Here is a 12,003-nt window from a genome sequence, read left to right as displayed (position 1 = left end):
GTTCTCCCAGCAGACTCAACAAGATGGTTTCCTGGTGGAGCAGATTTAGTCACTTGCCATTTTACACCCTTCCACACCCCATACCGACATCCCCCTTATCTCAAAGCGCCTTTGTCCCAAAATGTTGAGGCATTTAAGAAAGGGGTAGAGATTATGCTCTTTAGATAACTGGGAAAACCAAGATGCAAAAAGATACAACCTACCTAGGATCACTTCCCAAATGGATAACAAAAACCTGGCACAGAGTCTTGGTGCCTGACATCCTCCCTGGCCTCGAAACTTGGAGTCTAGTCTGTGAGGGGAAATTGTCCTCCATAGTCCCATTCGGGAAGGTTCACAGTGTAGCTCTACCTATACGTTAGAAATAGTAGTCAGAATAGCTAAATGGTTAGGAACTCAAGGTGTTAGGGTTCAAATCCCAGCTTAGCCACTTACTAGTTGTAAAACCTGAGTGAAATCACTTTGCTTCTTTCTTTTTGGTAAAAAGAGAGAAATAATACTTCTTTTGCTTTAGGGTTATCTTGAGGAAACTGAGAGATGTACAAAGTGCCTGATAATAAGAGCTTAAAAATGTTAGCTGTTTTTCTTGTCATTACAAATTTTGGCAGCATTAGTTGGCCCTGCCCTGGAGAACAGCAATGAGTGTTCTCTCTTGAAGAGAACACTCTCCTCAGTTTGATTTTCAGTCCCTACCTTCTCTGTCTCCTGGTGTCCCACAGCTACTCATTTTTATCCTTTTCGGGTACTTGTACCATTTGCCAGCTACTTAAAATTTTTTGGCCATCTAAGTGAAATTTCATTTTATTAAAGCAAGATTTTTTACGTTGGTTGATTGTGGTATCTCTCATAACAACCCTATCAGGAGCTAAATGAATGTTGGGTGAGAAGTGGGGAAGTCAGAGTCATTGGACTCGATCAGGGAAAGCCTCAGTCAGAGCACATAGCTCCCCCCCAATGGGCATATCCTCTGTGCCCATTTGACAACATATTCATTACCTGCACTTGTATGATTTTTGGTGACAGTGAGCTCAACCCTGATTTTTGTCTTCCTCCTTGGTCAGCCTCTACCCCTTTCACCAGCCCTCTTGTTTTGGGCCTCTGTCTTGAATTTTACAGCCAAACCTTATTTCTAGAGGCACAGAATGGATTCAGCCCTGTCAGTGGGTTTAGTGTGGAAATTTTTTTAATAGGTGACCTCCACTGTGAGTTAGCTCCCAGTTGTGATCTTCAACTTGTCTTTTGTTGTTGTTTATTTGGGTGGAAATTAGGCAAGAGCTTGAAAACTGATTCCTTATTCAACTTCATAGGTCAAAGTTGAGATCAAAACGCAGGATGGGTGTTTAGAAATCACCAGCATAAGTTTACATATAGGCCAGTTTAGTAATTCAATGCATCGCATCTCATAGATCACAAGCAGTTGAGGATCTACTCCCAAGAGGCCTCTCTGTGCAAAACAGCACACCTCTTCCATTTCTTTTTTTTAGCCTTTTATTTGCCCACCTGAAAAGCAGACAGACCCATTCTCACTATGCTTAGTATTTTACTCCTCTGAAGTCCTAGAAACAGTGAGGGCCCATGTTCTGTTGTGTGGTTTCTTATTTGTATTCATATCTTGCCAGTGCACTTTGATGTCCTTCTTTAGAAGGCTGTCCCTGGGAAGGAAGCTCTGGGGGAGCAGAGAAGAACATCCATGGCAAATAGGAGCTTCCTCCCTGCTGTGTGGATTAAATCTGCTCATCTTCCCTTCTACACAGCCTTTGTTTAGTATTGCCAAGTTGACCGTGTGCAGATGGTTTCAACTTGGAAATGGTGATTTGTTTCATATCTAGCCTCTTCCAAAACGATTTCGTAGGCATTCCCTATTTCCATGAATAGACTGAGCACTGGGGTAGGAGGAGTCTTTGAGTGACACTGCAACATTAGGACCTTTGTCACAGAGGAAGAGAACAGCACAGCCTAGCATGGTGAAAGGTCAGTATTTTAGGTGGATATAATTGATTGATTAGCTGGTTATTCATTGTTTGTTTTTGGAAAGTAACAGTAATAGGGTGGGAGGAGTAGGTAACTGAGGATTTCTGGAAAGAGGGATAGAATGACTCGCATTTCTCGGGCATTGAGTACAACACTGTTCATCATTTTAGACCAACGCTTTGAGAAATTTACCAAAGTCTGAGAAAGATAAAAATTTAGAAAAAAGAATGATAATAAACTCATTTTTCCCCCTCAAAAAACAGAAGGAAAGACTGCGTCAGAAGGAAGCCAGTGTGACCACCAACTAATACAGAGACATATGAAAATGACGGCAACGCGATGTATTTTCTTTCATGGTCCTTTGCAACACCGGTGCTGCAAGAAGTTCTTGAAAGATACGTCACCAAATGTTCGTTTTGCTCATCTCTTTCTGAGGTCATTGCAGTGAGCACCCCGTGCCTTTTTAAGGAAGTCCCCTGTTAGGCCACAGGAACAATGAGAAACTGTTTACAGGACCATTGCAGGAATATTGATTATTGTCTCTTTAGAGGTCCAGAGTCACTCCATTACAGGACCAGAAGAAATACCAAGATTTTCCAAGTATCTTTAAAAGCAGTGATTTCAAGCTTTCTAACCGAAGCTTGATATATATAAACTCGTGACAGAAGAGAAGGATCTTTTATGACAATTGCCGTGCAAGAACTTAAGCCTTGATCTTTGCATACTGCTGCTTTGACAATTGATCTTAATTTTCATCCTGTTCCAGGAAGATCCTGAAGCACCTTTCTCACCAAAAATGTGGAGCTTACCAAAACTATATTTAAGAGGTCCAAGACTATGTATTTTCCAGAAGAGAGAAATGGTTATTTGTTTGTTGTTGTTGTTGTTGTTGTTGTTGTTGATATTCATATAATTGAAAGGATAGAAGATGGAATTATACATGGGTGGAAAAGAAATTATGATACAAGGAGTTGACATCAGCTATTAAACAAGACCCATTCTTTTGTTTTTATAGAAGCTTGCTGTGGTTTCCTTGCCCAGCAGAAATTCTGCACCCTAACTTCTGGAAAAAATAGGGATAACCAAGCCAGCACAGGCTTGGAGGTCAAAGTACCTGCTCGGGCAAGCGATCCAGTAACAGCAGACTTGACATTTCAGACTGTTCATGAGTGCATAAGGCCACAGTGACATTGAGCTCAGCTCTGCATCGTGTTCTGGGACTGTGTGCATGTGGCTGTACCTCTCCCACCAACCTCAGGAGGCAGTTTCCAGACAGGAGAGCAAATGCTACTTTCAGTCTTTCACCATGACCTCAACCAACAGGCCTGTGACCTAGGCTGTAGCAAGAGTCTTTGATGTCAAAAAAATTAAGAGCATAAAAAAAGTTCTTTACATCAAAATGAAAAGAAGATGATTACATTAATATTAAGCTTTGAGTGGAATATCACACACAGGCAGCTCTTTCTGACCCTGGGAGCCCTTAAGACCACTACCCCTTGAGTCATAAGGGAAATGATCTTGGATCTCTCCCCTGCCGCTTTTTTCCTTATGCCACCTCTCTTTGAATCTATCTTGTGAGAGGAGAAGAGAAAGGACTGGACGTGAATTGAGAATAATATCAAAGACTATCCATTTTGGGCCTTGAAGGGAAAGAGGTCTAAGCCTTCTCCTTCAGTTGGTGGAGGACAGTCTAGAGGAGGGTGAGAACCTTAAAACCCTTCCTGATCGGGCTGCCATCTGTAGCCTTGCCCCTTAACCCAGGCTCTTCCCAGAACCTCTCAACTTGCTAGGTGCCTGAGTGTCCACCCAGGACTGCCTGCCAATCATCAGCCCCCTCAGGGACCCCCCTAATATAATCAGCTAATTAAATCAGCACTGTATCCTAATATAACGCAGTCAGGATCAAATCAAATCACAGAAGCCATATTTGTTTAGGTGCTAACCACCTTCTCTAATAATTCAAAAGAAAGGAAAATGGGAGCACGGTTGGGGTTTTTCGTTTGTTTTTGTTTTTCCGATTCAAAATAAGAGATGAGACCAGCAAAACCAAAAGGCTGGTAAAGAACTTCCATTACTAAAAGGAGTTGCTTATGAGCAAGAAACTTTTCATGCTGCTTTCTTATGTTGTTTCTGTTCATTTTCACTTAACGCTGAAGAAAATCTAAGGAATTCATTGATTTAAAACAAATTCCACTTACAGTCATCCTGTGCCCTGTGACATTCCTTCTAGTATTATTGTGCAAAAGAAAAGTGCCTGTTTTGTCCTTGCCTTGGGGATCAACTTTGAGTTCAGTGAGATCATGTCTAGATCCTCATGGGTCCCCACAGAGTTGATGAACGAGAGCAGCAGGGACTTTCAATGGAGTCACTGTGGTCCACTTCAGGTCTCTAAGGAAGATGCTCACAAGAAAATCACTGACAGTAAACAGGACTGTCACTATGGCCACACAACCCTGTAAGAACATGCTCTCAGGGAACCAATGCTGAAGAAGGAGGAGTGGAAACATTTAATGTGATACACAAATGCAGCCCAAGTTGGATTCAATCCACATGGACAGAGTCGAATTGGCAGTAAAATACCTGTTTCTAAAGATTGTACTTTGCCTGCTCTGTTGGGGAAACCTGGTGATTCTGTCACACTACTCAAATATAGTAAGTTATTGTATCAAGACACTAGGTCAGAATCTCCATTATTCTCACCCATTTTCAATCCTGCATTTTGTATCTGGATGCCGCCTCCCAAGTTCACACATGTACTGTGGTGTTGGCACAGCCTTTGTTTCTAACGTAAGTTGATGCTCAGTAAAGGTTTGCAAGAGCTTGTTCAAGTTGGGCCATCTAAAACAACCTGGAGCCCCTTGAAATAATCCCCCTAAAATGCAACTGAGATGATGTTAAATGCAACTTTTCATGGAGAGAAAGTGGTTAGTGCACCGCTTACGCAGCTTGAGCATTTTAGGCATGCGGATGTAAGTGGCTTTTCTAAGCACAGCCTTCCCCAAACTAGAGGGAGAGTGGCCAGTGTTGCTACTCTGTGTTTAAACAGATACTCATACCCAACTTTAGTAGTCAGATTCTGACAAACCTTGACTTATAAGCAACATCATCTCTTCCTAGCCAAGAGTCATTACATCCGAGAGCATAGTTGGTTGGATCACAGCTTGGTTTCTTGCATGAGTAACCTGCAATCCTCATCCAGCATACAAGTATATCATATATTACACTAAAGCATGGTATAAACATGTCAGGTAAAAGGCATCAGGCCTGTGAGGTGTCAAAGATCAGGTTAGAAGGGGGTGTGCTGTATGGCTTTTAACACAAGAGGCAGCTTAACAATCGGGGTGGGGAGGGGCACGGAAAGGGAAAAGTGTAGCCAAGCAGAAATAGATGATTATGATGATGACGGACCTGCTGCCTTTTGAATCCTTGAGTTGACACCTATGATGTCTCTTCAAATGCCCACTGCAAGTACTTAGGAATAATGAAAAAAAGTATTTCTGAAATCTGGGAAGTAGAATAAGGAAACTCGGTAGTGGAAAGGTGTACTAGCCAAAACAAACTGGCAGCATGGTCAAGGAACCAATTGCCAGATTGGGTGCTAGACTTGGACCCCTGCCTGTCCCCCAATAAGCACAAGTACTGAGGCCCCCTTTGGCACCTCTTTTTTTTCCTAAGAACCATAAGGAAAGGCATTTCCTAAATGAAAAGCTTATATGCTGCTGGTGAAGAAACTGGAAAAACTGAAGGAAGGAATAAAACTCTGTGGTGGTATTGGAAACCTTCCACAAGATATGGAAGTCATTGTTATGGTTCTTGCAAGGACCATGATTGGACGTAGCAGGAGAGACGTGTTATTTTTGGTAAATATTTGCCTGTTGGCCTGGGATTGCACATCTCTCCATAGATTATACTGTATGCAATGGGGGCCTTTTCATTTTAATTATTGCTTTCATGAATATTGTATTTTCTCACTTTCGTTTTTGCTTTTCCTTTGCCTGATGTCATGGACACAGATCATTGCACACAGCATTGCATGCAGCAGCATGACAGACAGCATCTAATCCGAATATCAAGGGGAATTAGCAGTGCAGACCTGTGAGCTTTCCCAGTAACCAGACTGTAATGTTAACAGGGAAAATTCTTCATTCCCCAACATCTTAAATCGGCTTATTTTGTAGTACTCTTCCCTCCCCCAAACAAAGATAAAACCAACATGGGGCTTTCTGTGTTGAGCAGAGGAAAGAAGTCCAAAATATATAGCTTTCCCTCCCAAAAAAATCCAAATATATCATTTTATAAAGCAGTTTAGATTTGTGCATAATTTTCTTTGATTCTGCCTATTCTAATCAGAAAACAAAAAAATGACTGAAAGCTGGAAAGGAAAGAAAAAGCATCAGCAGATTCGGTAATCCACAAATTAGTTTATTAGTTTCTAAAACACACACAAAATGGACATACTGTAAATTCCAGTCTTGTGGAATTCCTGAGCACAAAAACTTGGAACAGCTGTGAGAGCTGATGAGTGTGGACAGAGTAAGAGCTGTCTGTGGCCTGCTTGAGACTTTTGCCTCAACCAGGCAATTTTGAGTGTGGATTCAAAAGAGTGTAGGATTCAAAAGAGTGTAGGATTGCCCTGAATAGTTTTTTAAAAGCCACATACAAGGAGAAGTAGCGTGATCCAATGGAAGAAGTAGCCAGACCATTACAACACCCTTAGTCTGGGTTCTCTTTAGAGCAGTTGATAAATGTGTGGAACATCTGGAAGGTCGTCAAAACCACATTTCATATATTAGATATCCTACCTTTAGGAACAATTCAGCTGAAGAAAGCAAACTGAATAAAGAAATGAACTCTCATTCATGTCAGCTACTTTGTCATCATGAAGAAGTCTGCAACACAAGAGAAGTCTTGCAGCCAAACTGATAGTATTCAATATTTGAAAACTCTGAATCATTTTTAGCCTTTCCAAAATGCTCGTTACTTGTTGGGTATATTTACATTTTCTACCTATAGAGAAATCTAGCCACTTGGAAACTTCTCTGTTGTTGGTGCAAAAGTCACTTAAAGAAAAGCACCTTCAGAAACTGGCCTCAGCATAGCTGGCTGCTGCAGACTTGCCTAACAGTATTTACAACCCCATCAGCAATTGAATCCAGGCATAACTAGGCTCTGTTACTCAGAGCTGTATGTGACCGAGAGGCCCATTTTGTGGCATTGCTGCACACCCGTCGGTTGTTGACACCTTATTAGAGGCACTGAATGTTAGTTTCACAATTCTTTATTTTCCTTCCCAAGGAGTGGGCAATCTACCAAACCCTCCCAAATCGACTCTTTGCTGGGAAGTAGTGAATTCAAGAGCATTTTAACATGCAAGCGTGAAGCCAGTTCAGTAGCCTTATTTGTGCCAAGACTCTTAATCAACACTGTGATATAAACCTAGCATTTGGGAAATTTGTGTAGTTGACAACTTAATTGGAAACGTGAAGATATTAAAATGGCAGCTAGCTAACTCTGTCTCTCAAAGCCCCCATGCAGCTTCTACCAATAGAGACATTAAGGAAGCAAATCAAGCCTCATTCAGCAGGCCAGCTGTCCTCAAGTAGAGCTTATCAGGTTCTTTTCCCCTCTACTCCAGCCCCTCTCTCAACCAGCCTGGTGATAACCAGTAACACAAAAAACCTTTTCCTTGTCATCGTCTCCTCTAATGGTTCACTTCAGTCTAGAGCTCGGATGAACTCTGAACGTCATTGCATGTTACATCTATGAAGTACTTGTTCATAAACATCATTTCCATTCTATGATCTGGGGAAGACAGACTTAATCTCATTTTTTTTAAATAGGAAAGTTGTAGCTAATGCCATGAATTTATCCTTCTGCATTCCATCTATGCTCATAAAATTTTCTGTTTTTTTTTTAAAATCTTCTCTCAAGCACCTGTCTGCCTCTTTTTCTAAAAGCTAATCCAAATACTTCTGTGAGCTAGTTTTTTTTATGCTTTGTGTGAAATTTGATAGCATTGGGCTAGCAAAATGCAAATGAGCCCATAATTTCCAGCCAGAAATTCACCTCCAAAGAATTTGGCATTCTTCTCCATGGAGTAAACAAGCTTCTAATAGATTTAGGCTATTTTGGAGGCTGAGCATTTCCCTAAATTCTACCTGTGCAGATACCAAGGGGGACTCTACTCTGTCTTTGAAACTGTAAGGATGTCATACGAGAGAATGAATATTCCTCCCCACACATAGTGAGAGCCGCCAATATGTTATCTTATGCTTATACTGAGTATAAGCATAAGATCTCTTCCAGAGCTTACTTCTATTCTTGTCTCGTGAAACAAGTGTGTTTTTGTTTATTCATCTGGGTCAGCTTTCCAAAATGAAAGGCTAGTCCCACAGACATCTGAGTATCCAGGGAAATTGCTCTCTACCTCCCTATGGCATGGACAATAAATGTGTTCAGGAACAGACAACTCTCTGGTAACTCTTGGGATGGATTTTGAATTCCAGGTTTCTAGGCAATGCATAAAAATGGGTGCAGAGAATTTGAAAATTGTACTACTCTTCCCAATTAGAGGCTGGAAGGAGATTCAAAATCATTACATTTTAGATGGGTTTGAGTGAACTATAAACAGCTCATTGTTTTTCCCTTTCTTCTTGGCAACTTGTCCCCAACTGTAATCTTTTCATATCTGACCAACAAGGCATAAAAAAGGCGATTTCAGCCCCACTGAGACCGCACTCTGCGTAATCCTCCAAAGGCATCCATTTCCTTTGGAAACAAATCTGTGAATGAGGGGGAAGGTGGTGCAATTCTCCTATTTGTCCAGAGTGACACATGGGATTTTGGGGTCTAGCACCAAAAGGATAGGTTTATATGAAATCATTAATTTTTCAATTCTGTAATCCTTCAGTTTCTCAAGGCACAAAAAATACTCTACTGTTAGCAAAAGGTACAATCTTCAGCAAATATAAGCATTAAGAAAAAAGAACTCCCCTTTAAAGAAGCAATCTAAGATACTCCTAAAAAGGCAGAAACTTTTAAAATTAGAAATTGAATAATTTTTGAGAGAAAACATGTCACTGATTCACCATAGTTTTTTCCTCTCGTTGATTTTTCATTTAAACTAGCGTGGGAAGCAGGGTGCCCTGGACTTTGATTTAGGGGATCGTGCTTTGGCCAGGAAAATCAGCATCAAGCTGCATGCCCAGAACCTAAGTGAAATCAGTCAGCTTCCTAATAGGAATCAGGCCTAACAAATGGAGGTTATTTCAAGTCCTTTAGGGCTTAATTTTCTTAGTGACACCCTGGACCCCAGATGCTGCTTCCTAAAATGCATTTGATGTATGAGGTTGTGTCTCCTATGGCCCTGGGACATTGCAAGCGATGGGTTGTGGGAGAAGAGCAGGAGATGGGAGGAAGGAATATTTGAACATGGCCAAGAGGCAATGTTTTGCTGATACAATGCATTGTGAGGGGGCTGGTGATTTTTGCCATGCTTGTGTCATTGGCAGCCTTTCAGGGGAAGCTCCAGGAATCTGTATGAGGCAAATGAGAGCGCTCAATATCTTATACTCGTCAGTGGCTGACAGTGTGCTGGAAAAGCAGGTACTGTAGTGAAAGTGGCCTATGTTTGCTGAGATGACTCTTACATTTCAGAATCATTCTGATGAGGCTGGCTGTGCACAGGTCTTCCTGTTTTCTCTACGCCTGTCCAAAAGTCATTTTGGCACTTAGCTTCGTTTGACTTTCCTCACCTCGATACTTGTGCTCCGGCCCCCCCTTCCTCCAAATCCCACAGCTTTTTCCCTGCCTTTACCTTTTCAGTTTCTGCAGGACCCAGCATTTTTACCCCCTCCGTCCCCTCAAATCCATTGCGCTGCTCCCCAGCCCTTTGGACGGGGTGCTTTGCTGTCACCAAGTGAGACACAGCGCTGTGGCTGCCTCTTGTTAATGTCAGCATCACCTCATCACTTAGGCAAAGAGGGGAAAATCCATAAAAGAGATGGAAAATACATTTCTTTTTCGTTTATTCGACTTTATTTTAAGAAGGTTGAGGGGAAGGTTCTAGTCCTTTTCAGTTTCTCAGATTGTACTTTAAAACCGTCTAATTAGGGACCATTCTTTGATAAATTATAAATCTGCCCAGGTCACCATCTATGAGGCATAAAACCAAATTTTTGAATCTGAAGTAACTTTTCTGTGCTGCTGGACAAATTGACTTAATTCTGTGCAAACAGTTTGAATCATAGGCTTTCTGTTGCCACCCCATTCTTACTACCACTCATGATCCAAACAGCTACACGAATCTGGATCAGGATGTTGACAATTTGTGGTATTTTCAGATCAACGGTAACTGTTACACTCTTGAAAGTGCTTAAAAAGAAAGTATAAGCATGTCCTAAGCAGTCAATCTTTTGACCTGGAAATATCTTGGCTTTTCTGTTTAATTAAATATTAGATCAATCTATAGATAACAATCTTAAAGGATTTTAAACAATAATGAAGACAGTTTGAGAAATGAGAAGGCACTTTAAAGACATGAAACCTTACATTACACGCTCTTGGATATTTTTTAACGTAATAAGCTAATTCAATTCAGGTATCTTTTCCCTTTTAAATTTTTAAAAATATGTATTTCTAATTTGTTTGCATATTTAATTTTGTCAAAGCTGAGAAATGTTCATTAGTTGGATTTGTAAATGTCATTTGCAACCAAATGAAGTATTTATTTTTAAAAAGAAAGGATGAAGGAACCAATATTGATTTGTACATAATGAAAATTTATGTGTGTGTCTCTCTCTATATATATATTTTCCTCCTTGACACTATTTGGTCACCATCTCAAGTGTATTTTTGTACATAATATATATTGGTTAGAACATGTAGATTGTCTATTCAAAGAATCCTATCTCTGTGATAGATTATATTTATCCTAATCTGTTGATACCTCTGTTAATTTGTTTTAAGAGATAGAACTCTATTTTTTGGAATTTGCAGAGAACTGCATTCATGGCTTCCAAATGTAAATATGATGAGGATATTTTAATAAATCTTGGTTTCATGTCTGTTGGGTGTGTTGTGCAAATTTATTTTCAGGAGACGTTTCAGGACAATCTCCCAACAGTACTCTCACGTGGTGAATGCCAGTCCTCCCTGACGCTCATTACTGCTCAAGTACAGTATTACTGAGCTGCAAGAACTGGGTCTTGGTAAGTCCATCATGTTTCCTTCTTCCTCCTCTGTCTACCCCACCAACAGTGGGCACTCTAGCTAGGCATTCAAGGCTAACACCAAACAGACAAACCCAGCCAGGCATTGGCTCAGCGAGGCTGACCCAAAAGCAATACTTCCTGAAAATGAACTGCCCCAGCTGGGAGCATATAGGCAGAACCACAAGTATTGGTGACTTCAGGTTGTGGGTTGGTAAACGATTATACTAGAGAAACAGAACAGAAATATAACTGTATTGTGTTCTAGCACTAAGCACAAGGTACGAATTCTTTTCAAGCAATGGTATGACACATGCAAATATTTGTGAAGGAGAAACTAAGACTTGCAGCAGAGTACTCGTCCATTTAAATAAACGTGTGATTGTGTGGTTTTAACTGATTGATTTATTCAGTGTTCCTGAATACCACACACTCTTAAGTTCTAGAAGTTTGCTGAAATATTCCCCAATTTATACCGATACATTTAATGAACTGACATAGTTATTATCTTGGGGAGACATTTCATCACCAGGAAATGTAAATCATAGAGTCCTGGAGCTGCAAAAATCTTCAGACATTGGATGAAATCTCCATTTCACAGAGTAAAAACTGAAGTTCAAGGGATCTGCTGAAAGTCACATTTAGTTTTAGTGAACACATTAAGATGAAACTCCAGATCTCTTGACTCCAAGACCAAAGCCATTCCCACTGCTTAACTCTTTCATCACGTTAAACTGTTTTCTTCAAAATACAGGTCTCCCTCTGCTATGTGACCATAGAGTGTATGGAACTTTTCATAGGCCAAAATGGCATAACACAAAGA

General features: G+C 40.6%; 1 protein-coding gene across 1 annotated transcript in view; it reads left to right on the top strand.

Moving 5' to 3' along the window:
* Nucleotides 1–11,036, top strand: part of FMN1 (formin 1) — a 431,558-nt gene extending 420,522 nt beyond the window's left edge. Inside the window, exon 17 of the mRNA XM_043555725.1 lies at nt 2,235–11,036. Coding sequence (XP_043411660.1) covers nt 2,235–2,279 — 45 coding nt within the window. The 3' untranslated portion in view covers nt 2,280–11,036. The remainder of the gene's footprint in view (nt 1–2,234) is intronic.
* Nucleotides 11,037–12,003: the final 967 nt, after the last annotated feature.

The sequence above is a fragment of the Prionailurus bengalensis genome, chromosome B3 (assembly GCF_016509475.1).
Source record: "Prionailurus bengalensis isolate Pbe53 chromosome B3, Fcat_Pben_1.1_paternal_pri, whole genome shotgun sequence".
NCBI lineage: Eukaryota > Metazoa > Chordata > Mammalia > Carnivora > Felidae > Prionailurus > Prionailurus bengalensis.
Note: the sequence above shows the minus strand (reverse complement) of the source record. Positions and strands in the feature narration are given on the sequence as shown.